At 42.7% G+C, this 20,273-nt stretch overlaps 1 protein-coding gene across 2 annotated transcripts in view; it reads left to right on the forward strand.

Annotated features, from left to right (window-relative positions):
• UNC80 (unc-80 homolog, NALCN activator) overlaps positions 1 to 20,273 on the forward strand; it is a 137,469-nt gene that overhangs the window by 63,079 nt on the left and 54,117 nt on the right. For both annotated transcript variants that reach the window (XM_009281068.1, XM_009281069.1), the window contains exons 26-33: positions 2,088 to 2,253; positions 7,479 to 7,579; positions 10,597 to 10,794; positions 13,672 to 13,779; positions 14,516 to 14,654; positions 18,114 to 18,295; positions 18,675 to 18,806; positions 19,343 to 19,529. In XM_009281068.1, the coding sequence (XP_009279343.1) occupies positions 2,088 to 2,253; positions 7,479 to 7,579; positions 10,597 to 10,794; positions 13,672 to 13,779; positions 14,516 to 14,654; positions 18,114 to 18,295; positions 18,675 to 18,806; positions 19,343 to 19,529 (1,213 nt within the window). The remainder of the gene's footprint in view (positions 1 to 2,087; positions 2,254 to 7,478; positions 7,580 to 10,596; positions 10,795 to 13,671; positions 13,780 to 14,515; positions 14,655 to 18,113; positions 18,296 to 18,674; positions 18,807 to 19,342; positions 19,530 to 20,273) is intronic.

Below are 20,273 nucleotides of genomic sequence, written 5' to 3' on the forward strand. Positions count from 1 at the left end.
AACATTGGAACAGGCTGCCCAGGGAAGTGGTTGAGTCACCATCCCTGGAAGTATTTAAGAGACGTGTAGATGAGGCGCTTAGGGAGATGGTTTAGTGGGCATGGTGGTGTTGGGTCGACGGTTGGACTCGATGATCTTAGAGGTCTTTTCCAACCTTCATGATTCTATGATTCTATGATTCTATGACTGAAGTTTCAATCAAAGCCTTCTACTGAAGCTGGTGGAGTAGATACAAGCTCACTTTGCAAATGGCTGGGAGTGATGAATACGTTCTCTTGAAGCCTACTGCTGCCACAGTAGAGCCAGAGAACTGGAACTTGTCATTTGCTGTCATGGAAAGTCATTTATTTTAGCTTAGCAGTTGCTGAAGATAGATAGAGTCAGACTAACTGTGTGCTAAGAGGATGTATTTCATTCTATCAGTTAATTTGTGGGGGCAGCAATTTCCAATGTAAGCATGTTGACAAACAGCTGGGAGGAGTAACGTGTTTAAACATGCCAGGGAGGGGAACTCTGATCATGCCCTAGGAATATATATACCTGTACTGCCAGCGTGGCTCCGTTTATGCATGCTAATTTATGAAGCTGCTGTAATTCAGACAGATTTGATCACAGATTTTTATCCTGAAATGCTTTAGCCTTTGTTTTATATCCTCAACTGTGTTAGATATGTTTTAAACTATTTACATGGAAGTTTTCAATGCTAGAGATACTATAAATCATTACTTTAGGCCACCTTTCTATATCCCAGGTTTTGTTATTGAGCAAAGTCAAAATATTTCCCTTATGGCAATCAACTCTTAGCTTTTCTGACAATCATTTATGAGAATTTTCCCTGGAGATGCAAAGCTGACTGCAAATGGTTTGGGACCTTCAGTTGGTGCTAGATAGGCTGGTTAACCCATTTCAGCACAGCTCAGTCTAGAATATATGTTTGAGAAAACCTTTTTTTTTTCAAACCAACTCTTAGAGTAGCAGACTTTGTCACTACCCAAGTAGCTCCCAGTAACTTCTATAGGAGTTTTGTATGCAAATTCCCATATGAGATCTCTTGAGCCTACAGAATTTATCCAGAATAACTATTTTGGATAATTTCGGTGATGTTATTATTCACATTGATCAGCTGTTTACTCACAGCAAGGAGCTTTGTGTCATCTTAGATTTCAGCTAGTTACATTTTGGGTGGGGAGATCTCAAAGCTGATGACATCCCTAGTCAAAAGGCATGAATGATGTTCTTAAAGAGCCCAGCATTTTAACTGTGTCTGCCAGTGTGGGAGTTCACAGTCTTTCTTTCACTTTTTCTAGCTGTGGTTAGAGAAAGCGGATGATAATCCATAGCTTGTGGAATCTTAGGATTTTGCTTTTTTGGCCCAAATTGGTATCCAGCAGGTGGCACAAATGGTGCCATTTCTGTTAATAGGAGAAAATGATGGTGCAAACTAGTTTCTCTCTGATGCAATGCTGTTTATTTTCCAGAATTGAAGTGCAGCCAACATTTTTATTACTCCCTGTTTTCCACTGTGTCCTTTCAGCCTGATCTGCACACAGAAAGCTTGCTCTGGGCCATGCTGTCATGGCTGTCGCACTGTCAGCTAGCTTTCTCTCAGCTCTTCTGCCTCTGATGAGTACAGTGGCAATGCATTCCCTAATCAACCACAGGGAGCCTTTTGGCGTAGAGACCTAACCATCCACCCAGCATCTTGGGCAACAGCCACCTTTTATTGCTACCTATCCATTAGGGACCATTTATGTGTTTTCCCCCTCATGAGCCTATGGTCCCTATCCATTAGGGACCATTTATGTGTTTTCCCCCTCACGAGCCTGCAAACAGGGTGCCAATTCACTCAGCAGTGTTAACCAGAAATGTGTGTTAACACCTGTTAACTCTTCCATCCTGACAGCATGGCTCAGCCTCCTGCAAGCCCAAAGAGTAGTTGGATTAGAAAGTGTCAGGGTGGATGGAGAACCGTGTGATAGAAATAAATTCCCATCTGAAGCAGTTCTTCCTGAAGCTTCTATGGTTGCAGTGAAAAGCATGGGGGCTCATACTGCTTGCACATCTGTGCGGTCTGCATTTTGCTACAGGATCTGGAGAGCTGCAGGCTGCGTCTGGACCCTGAGATGGACCGGCACAGGTATGAAAGAAAGATCAGCTTTGCTGGGGTTTTGGATGAAAATGAAGATTCAAAGGATTCCCTGCACAGCAGCAGCCACACCCTCAAATCTGAGGCTGGCTTCGAGGAGAAAAAAGGTTTGTCAGCACAATAAGACTTTTGTATTCTCAGGGCTTGTGAAGTGGCGCTTGATTTTATGTTTTCATTTGCATAGACTGTGTTAAACAGCAGGCGGCCATGGAGTCACGTGGCTTTGAATCATTTCTGAGACGCTTCTGGCCTTCAGGGTTCAATATAACAAATGTGAGAAGCAAAGATGTTAAATTTTATAAAACACTGCTATGACTGAAACCGATTGAGAGCATTGCAAGATTTCTAAAAAGGAGGATGCCTTCTTTGAAACTGTCTCTCAGTGGGATGCTGAGAGAAGCATCACTATTTGACTCACTTTAAAAATAAAGATCAAAAGTGTTCTCGTTTGGTTTTTATTCTGATTACAATTTTTTGTTTTGGGAAAACCACAGATGGGGGGAAGATTGGGATCTTTCTGTGAAAATCTGTACTGCTTTGGAAGTCATGGCATCTCACAGAATTAGTGCTTGATCACTTGATCTCTTGAATTCTTTGCTACCACATGAAAAACACACACCTATGTGGCTTTTGATGGCTAGCAGATTAATGTTACCAACATACTGTATACTGTACAAGCAAACCTCAAGCTCACTGTGTTTGCTGAGAACAGCAGATTGTTTCCATTTTTGAGCCATCTCATGCAAAACTCACATACTCTCTGATGGTACAAGTGTTGCAATACAATATACAGTCATCGTGCGTATTTGCAATTAGAGGCTAAACTGCCAGACAGTAACCTGTAAATGATTCTCCCTCTTACAAGTTTTCTAGAACTGTTTAAATTCTGTCTCATAATAGCTATATAAAGGTGCAGATGTTTGAATGATAATTTTGATGATTGTTTGAAAAGGATAAATGTTTGATGATTGTTTGAAAAGGATGGAGTCTGTGGCTGGTTATCCTCTAGGAACTATAATGTGTATTAATGATTCAGAGGAGGCTTTACTGACTTCAGGGGGCTTTGGATAAATTTTGCGTTGTCTTCAGCTGTGACCCTGCCACAATTACTGGAGAAAATATTAGAACTGCTTCCAAGACTTACATGGTGTAAAACTGCCTCCAAAATTGTGTCAGGTGGGACAGTTACTCCTGTGAGGACAGCTAGGTGTCCTAAGAAAGGTGAGCCAGATAAATTCATGCTCAACCTCATTTTTTGTACCCTTGGCATATTGGCAGCCCAGGGAAGCACACAGCCTTATAATCTGTCTGATAGTCTAAGATCAGTGGCATAAGATGTCTCTAACTACTTAGACAAGGAAAAGCTTGGTTTTGGGGTTGTTTTTTTGTTTGAAGATAGTTATGACAATTACTTGAAACCACTTTTCAGCCTCTCAGGCAGCAGTCCCATCCACTGGGATGTTACCTGAGTGGGAGAACGCCTACGAGCATGCAGTCCTGCTGGAAAATGCTGGTGGCTGGTCTCCAACTATGCTATTTTTCTTAGAGACAATGCCGACTTAGGTTTTCCTTCATGTGTTACTGTGCTACAGGCATAATGCAGAACTGGGTTATATTTGCAAAGATAGTGTTAACTTTCTGCATCCTTGACTGTTATTTTCCCTGCAGTTTCAGTTGTTTTTTTTTTCCATTCTCCCTTTTCCCTAAGCTGTCATGTAGTATTTCTTTACTAAAGCTGCCTCTTTACTACATTTTAGAGATGGGAAAAGTTGACTATGGTAGGAAGGCTGAATCTTAATATACTCTAGCAAAAATGTATTTGCAGTATTTTGGAAGCTAAATAAATGCAAGATGATGTTATATTTTAAAATTACAATAATAATGTTCTTTTCTCTGGCCACAGCATATTCTTCTGGGGATCCACCTGGGCCAAACATAACAGATGCAGAGGCATCTTTCGCAATCTACACTTTTCTAGATAAGAAAATGTTGTGTGAATGTAACTAAATTTTTCTCGCCTGCAGTGACAGGTTTCTTTATCTCAACCTCTTTGATGAGTACTAATCTGTTTCCTTTCATTTTTTCCGGAGTGTTAAAAACTTTGCTCTCATTGCTCACCCCAGGCGTGGCTTAACAGCTATCCAAAAGCTACGAGTTTACTGTATAGAATCTGCTCCAGGTAGGTCTGAAATACAGACACTAAAGCTAGGTAGATGCAGGCTTTCAGAGGATCATATGTACTATTTGGGTGCTAAAATGGGATTCTGCAGACTTCATGAAATGTAGTTACAAGTGCTTAAAAGGTTTGGCGTTCGGGGGAACTGAGCCACTGTATTGAGGCTGATCTGAACAGAATTCAAGCAGTAGTGATTGCTAAGGAACTCAGCATGGTCACTTGGAGGGAGATTCTCTGGTCACTCAACAGTGATTTGCCCAGCTGATTCATGAGACCTATCCAGCTGTCTTCAGCCAGGATGTTAGCCACTGGAAATGGGAGTGGGAATTGGGTTCTGGAGGAATTAGGGGCATTCTCAGGAGTAAAGGTGTGTTTGATTTTTCCTGAAGCCAAAATACAATTCTATTAAAAGATTTTGCTTACCAGTGGTATGCAAAAAGCTGTATCCTGTTCATTCTCAACAACACACCAAAAGGTAATCAATCACACACGGCCTTGCCTGATTAGATCTGCAGTAAAATGACTGAGTGTTGCAACATTTGGACTGACATACTGCCTTGTACTGCCTTTGAACTAAGAGGAGAATGAAAGTGCAAACGGTTGGTGCTTTGAACATTGAACCATTTCATGTCTGTGCTCATCAAAAATGCAGAGTGTCAATGGATGTTGTTAATGCCTGAAAGCTGCTGATTTGTCTGAAGGAGAGGATCTACGTGCTCCTGTTTCCTCTAAAGCATTCTAATGATGAAGAGTAACATGCAGAGACACGGATTTATGCAAATCTTACTTCAAAGAAGTCTTGCGTGCTAACCTCATGAAGCAAAGTACCCTTCTGCAGTCACACGTGCTGTATGAATAAATAATTGATCCTACTGCAGACCTCAGTGAGGTTTACAGAACCCAGGCCCACAGGAAAATAGGTTTGTCCATGGTGCCTTGTTCATGCTTGGGATTCAGCCATCTATCCCTGGCAAGAGGTGATTCTGCACTAATGTAAACCCCAGGGGCTGGCAAAGAAAACTGCAATTTACATCCATTGGGCAGATCCTGTTTCCTGGCAGGAATTGATTCAAATTGGTGTGAATCGTAGGTTTTCCTTGTCCACGTTTTGGGTTTCTGTTAGAGCAGCTGACTCTACTTGCTGGTGGTTGAACGAGGGCTGATTCCAAATACAGACAAGGCCTGAGGTGACGTACCAGGTCTCCAGGAAATGAGGTGCTGAACACATTTCCGTAAAGCATCTTTACTGCCTGATTGACAGAGCTGCATTGGCGGTGGCTTTGGAGGGAGCCTCTGGCCCCACATTCCTTGGTAGAAGAAAAGACGCTGCAATACAGGCTGGCAGCAAAGGGGAGGGAGGGAGGGGAGGGCCAGGATATCTTTCTTTTTTAAATGGGGAAAAATTAAGGGGAAAAAAGTCCTCTTTTATTCTTTTAATACAGTTCCCAGCAGGAAGATCAGGATAGGAGGCTCCCGCTTGCTCCAGATTAAAGGAACCCGCAGTTTCCGGGTGAAGAAGGGGGGTTCCCTTTCCAGCATTCGCCGGGCCGGCAGCCTAAAGAGCACCAAGTTATCACGGCAGGACTCAGAGTCTGAGAATGAGGAGCTGCAGCTGTCCCACAGCAGGGACACTGTCACTGATATAGGTAACTTAGACGAGTGGGTGGAAAGGGAGGGGACAATAGGCAGGACCTAAACTCTTGATGTGATTGCAGCAGAGCTAGAAATGACAAGAGACCCCCCACCCCAGCAGGCTAGGAAAAACCTAGAGTCCTCTTTAGGGACTGCCTGAACCAGGGCCTGGGAGGAACATGGTTCAAATCCTGGGTGCAGCGTCGGCTCCATGCACAAGTTGTCAATTCAGAGCTCCGTGTTAGAGCATGAACTCTTGGAATGCTGGTGCCTGCCAGCCAAACGCATGCTATCTTTAGGGGAGCACATACACGTGTGTGTATGCACATACACACACCCCTAAATCATACGGTATAATGAATACATGGTCATATGCATATATGATATTTTATTGTCCATATTAATAAATAGGATATATATATGTACAGACATGCACTTCATATTCTATGTAGCATATGATGTCATAGGCATGTTGTATGACATGTAATATATATATTCCTATATGTAGAACATAACACGTACATGCTACATACTATATTTCTACATATTGGCATATACATATATTTTTAGAGTGTACAGATGCCTGCCTTAGTCTTCAAAAGATGGATCCCCATATATTTATCTTATGGAAACCAAATGTGCATCCTGCCACGAGAAATCTCCATCACAGTTGAACTAACGGGGCTCCCTCTGGTAGGGGTGTTAACCAAAAACTACAGTTTGGATACATTTGGAGCTGAAATAACCTCCAAAGCTTAATGGTCATTTTTATGTTGCCCAAAAGATGCTTCATTAGGTGAATATGGAGAGTGGGATTGCCTGTTCTGTAGACTTTGGCAAGTCACAGTTCACTTAAAGAGGAGAAAGAAAGATTAACCAGAGTTCAGCCCCAGCCAGCTCTTAACAGCATTAATGTTAGTATTATAGGAGGCCCATAGGTTATGAAATGGCTAGAGGAAACAAAGGGATCAGTGAAGTTCTCAGAGAAATCTCTCCCTTGCCTAAGTTCTGTAGAACTAGTGTGCTAGAATCAGGATTTTTTTCCCCTTTCATCCCCATGACATTAGCAGTTTCCATGGGCAACTAGCAGTGACTTTGCCCATTGGCATTTCCAGTTGGATGCCACTTCTGGTTGGATTTTTGTTGACATTTTTAACCACAGAGCCCAGTCAATGCAGATCACTAAACCAACCATTTGCAGCATCTGAATGGTGCAAAGAATTTGTTTCTGATGTTTTTCATTTACCTTCTCCCCTTCCATTAAAGAAAAAAGTGGGGAGGGAGCAGTGTTTGCTACTGACAAGATGGCCTGTGAGCCGAGTCTAAATGGTTCTTGTAATTGTCAAGCCAGCATGATACAAGGATTGGGGAGGGGTGTCCAAATGCAGTCTTTCCAGTGTGGCATATTCTGTGTACTCTGGTCTGCTCCCACAAGGCTGGCCTGGCTTACAAGTGCTGTCCCTAGTCTTTAAGCACATAGGGAGCAATAAAAACAACCACCTTTTGGGTATTTTTCTTTTGAAGAAGGGAGCCCTTGGAGCGCGAGCGAACCTAGCATTGAGCCCGAGGTGCTGAGCAACACAGGCACGGAGGAGAACTATCATCGGAACATGTCGTGGCTGCATGTAAGTATGAGTCACCAGCAGCGCTCTCAAGGATGGCATTTTCAGTAGGAAAACCTTTGTGCTGGCAATAACCAGATCACAATCTGTGCTTTCTCCATGTAGCATCAAAGATCTCAAGTGTAAGTAAGTAAGCTGCGACATTTGGAAATCATCTGTTTGCCATTTCTAAAACGGACTAAAACCAGAAAGTTTTTGTCTTGCTCCCTCTGTCCATTTCATGTATTTAGTTTGTAAGGGAAAAGGGACTATTTCTCTCTAGGCGTGTAGGGACAGCCATGCTACCTCAGCTGAAAAATTCATTAGCTCAGTATCTTGTCTCCAGCATGGCTAGTAGCGGGTAGTTCAGAAAGAGTAACAGAATGGACTGCAGTGTGAGCTGGGCTCCCAGCTTCTGGGAAATGGCATTTTAGAAGCTACTTGAGCTGGAGGTTCTGTTGTGACCACTATGTTTGCTAACTATCGGAAGATTTTTCCTCAGGGAGTTTTTCCAACCTCTTTTTGAGCCACTTTATATATTTTTGTCTCCATTTACTCTATGGCAACAAGCTTAATTATGCACCTTGTGGGGAAAAAAATACTTTTGGAATGTTTTCTTTGATTCCATTAGATGCATTCTATCAGAATGTCTAACCCAACAGAGCCTTGTGTAGTTTGACTCTATCCAACAGACGGGGACTACAACAGTGCAAATGTGGTTTGTTCGTGCAGGGCCTAAGACATGTGTTTTAGTGATCTCTGTACACATGATTTAGACATGCCAAAAGTCAATTGGGCAAGTCTACACCTTTCAATCCACTGGTATCCAAGGAGTGTACACCTCTACCTCTGTTGCCTCATGACACTCTGTGATGGTGCAGTATGGTCAGTGTGCCCATGTGCACGTGCTTTGCGGAAAAGTTGGATTGACTCCCTGTACACATGTTGATTGTATCCTGCATGTGTGTATGAGGACAGACACCTTTTGACTTCTGAGTTGCTTTTGGGAAAGACAGCTGCCAATAATGAGCTGATATCCCCCTCTTTCCCCCAAGTATTTCACACAGTCTGCTCTCAACTGGCCCATTCCTATGGGGTGTGGGCAAGAACAAGATTAATCTAATACTGTAATGTCAGAAGCAGTTCTTGGTTTGAAAAGCAGTCTTTTTTGGAAGAGGGTGGCAGGGCAGGGAACTTGAATGTCATGTCTTCCAAGCTAGTACCTCAGTCCCTGGACCACCCCGCTTCTCTGTCAGATTTGGAAATTCCAGTGTGCTAAACTGAGCACGTTAGACAAGAGAGTGTGTACTAGGTGATGAATTGCTAGAGGATAAAGGCATCTCCCTGGCTAGCAGCTTGGGATAAATCATGGTGCCTTTGCTCAACGTAGAAAGATGCATGGACTCATAAATACAAGGCATAAACTGAAGGGTACTTGAGATGTTTGTCTCACTTTACATGTGACTAGCCTGCATAGAAGAAAGGAAGATTTGGAAAATCACCTGTTCCAGTTAATGCCACGCAAGTACCAATATCGCATGAGAACTTTATCTTTTTGTTTGTTGGAAAGAAGGTGTGGGTGGATGGTCACTAAAACTACAGGCAAAACTAAAACCTGCTTTACTTAATGGTCATGAGAAAACCACTCAAAAGGATCACTATTTTGAGTTACTTCTATGCATGCACCAGCATTTCCTTTACCCGTCCTTTACGGCAGCCCGGAGCGTGATGTCCTCAGTCTATGTCAGTGTACTGTAACTACAAGTTACAAGAACAGTGGACCAGAGGTTGGGTAGAGGCTATACAATGCTGATCAGATTTATACCATTTGCACATTGATACAACACTAGTGGCTTGAGTTATTCCTGATTGACCCCAAAATAACATGAGGCCAGAACAGGCAGGCAAAGACAAGAATCCCACATATGCAGCACAGATTTATTTTAAATTAAGGTCCTGACTTTTTGGAAGCCTAAATATTTGAGGGTTGAGAGTGATGTGGCAGCCTTACTTGAGAGAGCCAGCAGACTGCAGCTGCATGGACAATAAATGGATGGAAAAGGTGGGATAGCTTCTTTCTGGCAGTTCTGGGTATTTCTGCACTAGGTTGTGGGATGAAGAGAAGGATTCATAAAGGCCAGTTCTGACCTACAGTGTGAATGGCTTGGGGATGCCTGTGTGTTTTCCTCAGAGTGCTGCTAAGTGGCTGGGTTTGTGTGTGACATGAAGACCAATGTACAAAGAGCTGCTGGACTGAGCTCTGCTCTTCCGGGAAGAAACCCTCTGAGTTACACCAGAAAGCAGTCACTGAAGTGTAGACATACCTAAGGCTGTCTTTAATTAATTAGTTTAGGGACTAATAGGAGTGTTGCTGCAGCAAAGCAGGGCTCAGAATAGCTAAATGCCCAAATATTTACTCTGTTTCTTAGACGGGTTTTACAGCTCCTTGCTGCCATATGGCAACACCACTAGAAATAGTAACTGAGCCAGCTAACATAAAGCTAGGCTGGATGGGCCTACCCAAGCACAGTGAGGGAAGCACATGCAGAACAACTGGCACAGTTTATTCCTACTTGAGAGCATACCGAGACATTTCCTTTCCCATTCCTTGAAGGAAACTGACCCCCGAACCTGGTGGGTTTGCAGCTTTAATGATGATTAAGTAGTTGACAACTTCCAGTCAAAGCCTTCATCTCAGAGTGGCAGTACAACAGCTTTTCTGCGAACTGAGAGAATACTGTTTTCCTCAGCCTTAATCTTGCCGCCAGCCAAACACACACACCTACAGCAGCTCTGTCCCTTTGTCTGGTTTGTTAACACTGATGTTTCTTTAGCCATGCCTAGCTAGTTTGTAAATCATGTGCAAGTGTGGAGCTTTGCACAGACACACATACCTTTTCAAAAAGCTGTGTTGAGCTTCATGCCTCCCCAGCTAGGCTGTGGAAAAGTTAGTTTGACTGTCCCCATCACTGGCTGCCCTATGCTGTTCTTTATGTAACTCCCTTTTCTATAGGTAACTATTCTCTTTTTTTCTTTTCAAGGTTATGATCCTATTATGCAACCAGCAAAGTTTCATATGTACCCACATTGACTACTGTCACCCACACTGCTACCTTCATCACAGCCGGTCCTGTGCTCGCCTTGTCCGGGCCATCAAACTCCTGTATGGAGACACAGTGGACTCTCTGCGAGAAAACAGCACATTGAACAGTGTGGCAAGAGGCAAAAAGCAAAAGGAAGTGAGTAGATGGAAAAAGCAGAATGTTTTGGGGTTTGTCCGGGCAGGTCATAATTACCTTCAAGGACTGCATAATGTACTCAAACAGTTCTTTCATGACAAAATGAACACAGCCCTTCCTAAACACAGCTCTGCTCTAAAAACACCTATTAAGTCATTTAGCATTATGGAAGGAAAGTAATCTGTATTGATTGGAAAGAATCTTAGTTGTTGATAAGGTCATTTAAAAGCTTATAACTTGACTTTAGTTTTGATGTTCTTTTATGGCCTCTACTTATCAGCCCCTGGAGTCCAGTCTCTTTTTTCATGTTTCTTCTCATCTGTTAATAAGAATCACTCTTGAAATTCTTGTAAAATCTTGCATAATTTCTTTCTTTTAGGTCTGAGCTCTCAGAGCTGTTCCAAGAATTGTATACATTAGTCTTTAATGTTACAGTCTCTTCCCCCCCCCCCCCCCCCAGCCGGTCCTGTGCTCGCCTTGTCCGGGCCATCAAACTCCTGTATGGAGACACAGTGGACTCTCTGCGAGAAAACAGCACATTGAACAGTGTGGCAAGAGGCAAAAAGCAAAAGGAAGTGAGTAGATGGAAAAAGCAGAATGTTTTGGGGTTTGTCCGGGCAGGTCATAATTACCTTCAAGGACTGCATAATGTACTCAAACAGTTCTTTCATGACAAAATGAACACACCATCAAACTCCTGTATGGAGACACAGTGGACTCTCTGCGAGAAAACAGCACATTGAACAGTGTGGCAAGAGGCAAAAAGCAAAAGGAAGTGAGTAGATGGAAAAAGCAGAATGTTTTGGGGTTTGTCCGGGCAGGTCATAATTACCTTCAAGGACTGCATAATGTACTCAAACAGTTCTTTCATGACAAAATGAACACAGCCCTTCCTAAACACAGCTCTGCTCTAAAAACACCTATTAAGTCATTTAGCATTATGGAAGGAAAGTAATCTGTATTGATTGGAAAGAATCTTAGTTGTTGATAAGGTCATTTAAAAGCTTATAACTTGACTTTAGTTTTGATGTTCTTTTATGGCCTCTACTTATCAGCCCCTGGAGTCCAGTCTCTTTTTTCATGTTTCTTCTCATCTGTTAATAAGAATCACTCTTGAAATTCTTGTAAAATCTTGCATAATTTCTTTCTTTTAGGTCTGAGCTCTCAGAGCTGTTCCAAGAATTGTATACATTAGTCTTTAATGTTACAGTCTCTTTAGTGACACACTTTTAATGACCAGTTCAGCAGGATATTCAAGCAAGATTGTGCCTTTTTAGCCATGTAAGTGGTGCCTTTAACTTCAGTGGAAATACATTTCTGCTTTCAGTGAAGTGCCCACCCAGGTACCAACTGAATCATGTCAACAGTTGGTTAATAATTTCGTATTCCTGACCACAACAGACAGACTACAGTTATTCTGAATACCTGTAATGGCGGAGTCATTCAACTACTTTGCAGTAACATTGAAAACAAAAGTGTTCATGAAACTTTCATCAAGATTTCAGTTGGGTAAAGAGGCTATCATCCCTGTAAGTGGAAAATGAAGGAGTAGGAGACAAGTTCATAACGTTTCTTCATCAACCAGCAGATTGTTTGTTTCCTGTCAAGTTAGAAAATTGAAGGGTATTTGTATGGAACAAAGCACAGAGCAGATGAAACAACAGATGATTCTGCTTTCCTGGAAACTGTAACCCCCATGTATTCCCTCTGACACAGAAAAGTAGTGTACCACTTAGTTATTTAGGAAGAGAGGCAGTCATTTCCTCTAAGAAGGCAGGATTGAGATGAGCAGTTGGCAGTGTTCATGAAAGGTAGCAAAAGAACACCGTGCATTACTGTGTGTTGTTTCATCTCCCACTTTGAATTGCAAGGCAAAGTGATATACATTTCATCATCCATCAACCCATCAAAGCCTTTAAGCAACAGCAAGGAAAAAAGAGGTTGGGGGACAATAATGTTTCCTACAAACACATGCACCGTGTTTGTACAGACCTCACTGCAGGAGAGCAATTGATAACTTCTGAATTTTATGTAACAGTAGACTTTTCATCCTGGTTCCTCATGCTCTGGTATTCTTCAAGTGTTTTCAGTCTCTGCGTGCATGGGCGCCATCTCCACATTTATCTGGGTTCCAGAGGAACCTCTCTTTTACTCTCACAGCTTGCAGAATGAAAGGCTGGGGGTAGCTGCAATATGCAGACCTGGCTGTGTGCTCCATGGGGCTTGTGAGCTCTCTGATAAGCAAGGACCCCTCTGTTAATCAGCAGGCTACTAGCTTGAGGAGAAGAGTCTGTGGCAACCTAGCATTCTGGGAAAAGTCCCTGGTATTGTGAATAGCACACATAAAAAGGACTTGTCATTATCACTGTCATTGGCAATATGCTAGGGACAACTCTCAGGCAGGCACGAGCTCAAGTCCTGAAATGTGTTGTCACTTATGCTTTCTGAGGAAGAAGAGAAGATAAATGTAGCTGAGAGGAATCAGTGTTGTACACACTGAACACCTCCATTGGTAATTTTTAGAGGGAAGCTATAGACTTTTTACTGCTAACCTGCTTAAAGTACTGTTCTCCTGAAATACATGGGTGCGCCACCTGTGAAGATTACACAGAGCACATTCACATTCCTCATTTGATTTACTGGCTTCTGCCTTAAGCTTTTATTGGGAAAAGCATTGTTAAAAAGAGAAGAAAATTGGATGAGATATGTCATCTCAGTGATACTAGGCCTGTTGCCAGCACAGGAGAAGGCTTTGTGCTACAGCTCTGGTACTAGACAGCTTCTAGTGTATGGAAATTCCTCTTGTCTATGATCTCCTCCCTTTCCACATTTTGGGAAATCTAAACATGAACTCCACTTTCTTTTTTTTCCTTTCAGTGCTCAGACAAGTCATGCTTGAGAACTCCTTCTCTAAAAAAGAGAGTGATCGATATCAACTTGGAAGGGAAGAAGGACTCTGGAATGTTAAAATACATCAGGCACCAGGTACTGACTACGCCATATGCTAATTAGGGAGGCTGATACATAGATGTCAGGATAGACTGCAACAAGAAGGAAAATGTGTGTGGATCTCTAAGCCCATGTGAAGAACTGTTGTTCCTGAATATCAATCAGTTCAGCCCTGCATGTTTTCCCCAGCTGAGTAATGCTAAATTTAAGCCTCTTAAGGTAACCCTGTCAAAGAATCCTTTAAACATGTAGCTCCATTAAATCTCAGTCTGCATCTCTGGCTTCCCATAGCGACACATGCATCAAAACTGGGGATACAAAAAATTAAAATTAAAAAAAAAGTAAAAATCCACAAATGTGTTTAAATACAACCTGTCAGATTACAGCAATAGTTTCCTTTGTTCTTTCTTGTTCAGTGTTCCTGAAGAAGCAACGGGGTCTTCACAGGCCTGTTCTTTGTGACATTTTCATGGATCTGTGTCACTGTTTGTGCACCACCTTGGGAGAGTTTGGCTTTCCTTTTGTCCTCGTTATCAGTGATTTGGTGACATGAGTGACTAGCAACAGACTCAAGGAACTCGCCTGCAAACACTGCTCTTTCAGTGTAGGCTGAAAGCAACATTCTTCTATAGATCATTATCTGAAATGGCAGAAACTAGAGGTTATCAGTGGGTAATCTGCAGACCAAAACTAGGGTAAAATTACTGAGCGTGTTGTTCACTGTGGTTAGTTTGCACAGCTCAGCTGTAAGGCATGGCTTGTTTTTTTGCAGGTAATGAGCCTCTCCCCTGCACCTTTGTCACTGCTAATCAAGGCAGCTCCTATCCTCACGGAAGAGATGTATGGGGACATCCAGCCAGCAGCGTGGGAGCTCCTGCTCAGTGTGGATGAGCACATGGCTGGAGCAGCAGGTAAGAGAACAAAACCACTTAGCATGGCTACCCTGGCTGCACAACTCACAGTAGAGCACAGGGCCTTGCAAGACAGCTTTGTAGTGGAGGACTCTTAATGACACCAGGGGTTTCTTGGAGGCTGTTTGATTTTCATAGACCTTCATGTGTTTTCATGCTCTGTACAAAAGAGGAGGTCAGAAGGATCAGGAAGGCAATCACTTCAACCCTGGTTGTGGTGGATGATTAGAGAGCATCAAAATTGATATTTATGTTTAGCTGTGTTTCTAAGCAGAGGAAACACAGTGATTTGATCTGTCCAGAGTTTACTGAAGTATTTTGTATGTTGCCTCATGGAAATTGTTAGTACCAGTTGAGGGCTGATACAAAAACTGAGTAAGGGGATGGAAGTGGAACTGTCATAGCGCCTCTGTTGTGCTGAAAGGAAAATTCTCATGTTGCATGGAGACAGCAGCATTGCTCAGTAAGGAGTCTTATGGCATGGTATTTATCTAAATTTTCCATTTCCACTTGGTGTCAAATCGTGCAGATGACATTTGCTGATGACACATAGTTGAGAGACATCTTTAAGACAGAAGAAGATTAGAACATCATACATCTGTGACAGTATTACCTTGAAAAAGGAATTCCAGACATGGGATTAAATTTATTACTACAAAGTGTAAGATTATGTCCTTGCAAACTAATAAGAAGAATTGTTCTGTTATGGGCCTGGATCTTCTCCCATGGAACTGATATAGCTTTGGAGGAACTCAGAATATATCAGTTGGCCAGAAGATGACTGACTTACCGAGTAGAATTCAGCTGTGGAAACACTAAACACAGTCAGGATGTGTCAGAAGAGGTATTCCATTAGAGATTTAAATTAATGCTGTTGTAAAGTACATTGTACAATTACCTAGAACACAGCACATCCACGCACAATTCTGGGCACTGAAGAAAGAGACATTTACATGGGACAGGTACAATGAAAGACTGTTAGGACAGGAGGAAGAATGAAGAGCGTATATGAGGAGGATATTTATTTAATGGATTCAGGTGAAGACTGAGAGGGGACACTGTTGTTCTCCATAAATACAGCAGACCAGGCAAGGAGGAAGAATTATTTAAGCCATGGTAGCATAAAGATGCATATGAACTTTTTATGACTTCTTTCATCTGGGAAGCAGAAGATTTCTAACCACCAGAAAAGAGAGCGAATGCACTTAGGTTTAATAGTTTGTGAAAGGGATTAGATGGTGTGACTCAGGTCATTTCTAGTCTTATTGTCCTGTCCAAACACTCATAGCCAGTGTGTGCTAATGCCAGATGTTCAGAAATCATGAGCCACAACCCTGGAAACTGTGAACATCCCTCACACACAACACACAGGTTGCTTAAATAAAGCATAAATTAAAGCAATCAAATTTGTTTGTAAACCAATCTCCCACAACTTTCAAATCCTACCTTTCTCCTCCCCCAGCACCCAAGAAAATGGCTTAAAGATTGACACCTTCCCCAGATTTGCGCACCTAAGGGAGCCATCACAGGTGTTCTTACACTGAAGATTAAATTACAGGCATTTTTATCAAAAGCTGCTAACAATGCAAGCGTTTTGAAGTGCTCCTCGGACATCACTCCCCTTTTCATCACGCTTCAATCTAGCTTACCAGTCCTTCATTTTCCACAGCTGGCAATGAATTCTGCCCTGAAGTCCATTGTTTGACTCCACGTCTCATGTTCTTCATGCTTCTCTCACTTTCCATCTGCTCCACCAGTGCACAGTGCATTTCTTCAGCCCATAGGTCTTCTCTGTGCTCTCCCCTTCACCTTTCTCTTTCCCAGGCCAAATGTGCAGACAGGAAGAGAAAGGAGCAAAACAAAGCAGAGAAACAAGCTGCTTGAGACTGCACTCCTTTCTCCCCTTCAAGTCCCTTTCTAGGGGAATAATTTTGGATACTTTTTCTCTCATCAAAAACTTACCATGGCTCACAGGGAAGGGAACAAAGCTTTGCCACTCTTCCTAAGGAGTGCTAGCTGGCTGCTCCTCCAAAGCAGCCTTTGAGAGACATCTTCCTCCTTCTCCCCTTCCTGAAGGGAGGATTAAAATCCATTTGAGGGTCTGTAGTAGCTTTTTTACTAGCGAGTGATTTCAGCCCTAGCATAAATTACATTTATCAAGGTCAAAACCTGAAAACTCATAATGTTGCTATCCACAAGCTGGATAAAAAGAACTCCTGTGTTAGCGTACAACAGCACCATCTACTGACCTCTTCCAAGGCTGTATTTTTTTTTTTTTTCTTGGTTACTTCAGTATGAGCTCACACTTTTAAATCAGTCCTACTAAGACTTTACATAGTTACACTGAAAACGCCAAAAAGTAGAAAGTTCTCTGAGCTGGTGAAACAGGAGGGTCCCTACAGATTTGGAGCAGGACTTTGGAGCAGGAACAGGAGCCTTCGCAGTGCAAGGCAGGACCTAGGCAGTCAAAGAGCAGCCTTGTTTTTCTGCAGATGTTCAGACTGCCTCCCATCAGCGCAGCTCTCATGACTGGCACCTTCTGAATAAGTGTTGAGGCAAACACGATGGCAAATGTCCTCTTTCTACTGTGGGGGAACAGCCACCAAATCTAGAGAAATTGTCTACAGTGATCTGTGGTGAGCTACTGGTCAAAGAAGCCATGGACTCTCTGACACCCACTGAACTCCCACAACAACACTGTTCCCCCTGCTTTTCTTTCCTGCTCAGACACTCCTGCCCCTCAGACACCCATCTAAATTAATTGGCCTCCATCGGTCTGGAGTTGGACTATGTCTGTTTGTATTCAAATATGCTCCAATGAAACAACTATGGGCCAGCTTCTGAACTTCTATGAACTTCTATTGTGCTGTTTTCCATTGCGATCTGGTCCTTTGTCTCTCAATTCATAGCAATTCCATTTTCTGTTGGAAGCAGATTGTGATCATTGCATGGTGCTCATTTAACTAAGAACCTTTCTTTTTGGTTTTATCCATGAAAATAGATAGGTGAGACCGCTACTCGGGCACTGCCTCCTGCTCTGAGGGCAAGGCTGAGCTTCTGTTAAACCAGCCTTTATTAATCATCACAGAAATCACTTAGAAGTGGAATCTTTGAACGCCAAACTGAATTAGTCCTGTTACTTCAAGATATTTCTCCTTTTAAACCAGTCATGACTGAGGTTTTAGTGAGAAGAGCAAAACTGTGTTTTATTTTAAAAGCAGGTTTTGCAGAACCTTTCACAAGCACCACACGTAACGCTGTGTGGCTCCAAAAGGTGGAATCACACGCGCTTGGTTTCATGAAGCAGTATAATTTTCGCTAGGTCTGGTAGACTGTTGATCTTATTTCTGGAGCCAAGATTAGGTTTCTTTTGGTGGGGGTTTGTACAGCCGCAGTTTTTCTCTGCCAAATAAACACATTATTAAGGAAAACAGATGATCAGATGTTCTCTCCCTGCAGCTGCCATGTTCCTGCTGTGTGCTGTGAAAGTGCCAGAGGCCGTTTCTGACATGCTGATGTCCGAATTTCATCACCCAGAGACAGTGCAAAGACTGAATGCCATTCTCAAATTTCACACACTCTGGAGGTTTAGGTATCAAGTCTGGCCAAGGATGGAAGAGGGAGCACAGCAGATCTTTAAGGTAGATAGGATACATTAAACACAACATTGCCATTTACAGCTTGCCTTGTGGGATAGATGTGTAATGACACGCTGCCATGAAATTGCCTGAAAATCTGTTTAGAGAAAAAAATGGTCGTGTGAAGTCACACTAGTGGGGGAGGTGATGTGTAGAAGTCCTGTATAAAATGGGGAGAGCGTAACGGGGACACAGGTCAGGAAAAACATCAGAGAAAGAAAGAAATTTGTGTCATACATGGTGTTACAGTGTAGTGAGATATGGAGTTGGGAAAAATTTGCAGAGGTAACTAATGTCATGGGTACTTGTGCTCATGTTTAATTAGCAGTACTGACATTAATAATGATCTACAGTAACAAAATGTCTTTTGTGTTTTTGTTAGATCCCTCCTCCAAGTATAAACTTCACTCTGCCTTCTCCTGTCCTGGGGATGCCATCTGTGCCAATGTTTGACCCCCCCTGGGTCCCTCAGTGCAGCGGGAGTGTGCAAGATCCTATAAATGAAGATCAGTCGGTAAGCAGAGACACCGTGAGAGTAAGCACTGTTTTTATTCTGTAGTGGCATGGGGGAAGCTAAAGCCAAAAGATGTGGGCTAAACTGAGTTTTCTTGTTTTCCTCAGCTGGGAAAAATCTAGTACACTGTCCGTGTAGGGCACACAGAATTTCCTACAGGGGCATAAGGCTTTTCTGTTTGTTCACTGAGGTACTGTACTGCATATCATACCCATGTGAGAGACAGTAACTCAGATCTTAGGAGCACACAGCTGTTCTCTCTCCAAGAGAAGATTAGTTCACTTGAACTCTCTGACAGACCATTTTCTCTGCACTGGTTCATGTGGTGTCTCTTAGGAGAAGTCTACACCAAGGCTTATTGTAGAAATTGCTCCAAGAGGAGTCTCCTGGTGAATCTCTGTTCAGCTAGCACTAGTCTGATTTGTACTTAGAAACTGAGTTGCTGAATGTCATTGAGGTCTCTGGCAGAAAACACAGGATGTGTCTATCTTAACTAACAGCTTCAGGCTGTGTTTCTTCTCTTTTCTTTCTGACAGAAGTCATTTTCAGCCAGAGCTGTGTCGCGTTCCCATCAGCGAGCAGAGCACATCCTGAAGAACCTGCAGCAGGAGGAAGAGAAGAAGCGCCTAGGCCGGGAAGCCAGTCTCATCACTGCCATCCCCATCACTCAGGAGGCCTGCTACGAGCCAACCTGCACACCAAGCTCAGAGCAGGAAGAAGAAGGTGTGCTCCACGGCCAGGAACTGCATTCCAGGAACCTGAGAGCACCTGCCACCAACATAGGGCACCGCTTAGGGGTGTTATGTCCAGGAACATTGATTGTTAGTGTTAGGAAAGTCCCTGCTTTGGTGCCCTCAGGAATGAAATTTGTCTTTCCTTACTTTAACCCTTTAATAATTAAAGGGCAGGAGGAATCACCCTTTGGCAGTATCTATCTTAAGACACATAGCCTAGGATAGGCTGAATTGTCCTTGGAGTTTTCTACCTTTATGGTGACTAGTGGGGGAGCCTAGATGACCAGTTCAACCTCAGTACCAAACTTTCAGATGGCCAAAGTTACATGACATGGGTCATGAAAAGCTTAGTCTTTGAGCGAGGATTGTCATTGGTCCAGGCTAATAGAGCACAAAGATTTCATTAAAGGCATTCCAAGGTATGTGCCATTAGGTGAGTACACTGATTTTCAGATCTAAACACGCATTGAGAAATCTGTGAGCAGAAATCCCAATTCTTAGGAAAAACTAAGCACCAGCAACCATGATGGTTAACAGGATGTAGATGAAAAGAAGTATAGAGCCGATGCAGTTACAGTGTGACTCACCAAAGAAATGATCACTCTTATGGAACAATGCTCTGCTGGTTCCCAAAGCATGAGCAAATTACCTATCATCTGACCGATCTTTATAGATTTTAAATCCTGCCTTTTGAGTGTCACCTGACTTGAACTTTCAATGTTCCGATTTGGTC

The sequence above is a fragment of the Aptenodytes forsteri genome, unplaced genomic scaffold (assembly GCF_000699145.1).
Source record: "Aptenodytes forsteri isolate BGI_AS27 unplaced genomic scaffold, ASM69914v1 Scaffold340, whole genome shotgun sequence".
NCBI classification, from domain to species: Eukaryota; Metazoa; Chordata; class Aves; order Sphenisciformes; family Spheniscidae; genus Aptenodytes; species Aptenodytes forsteri.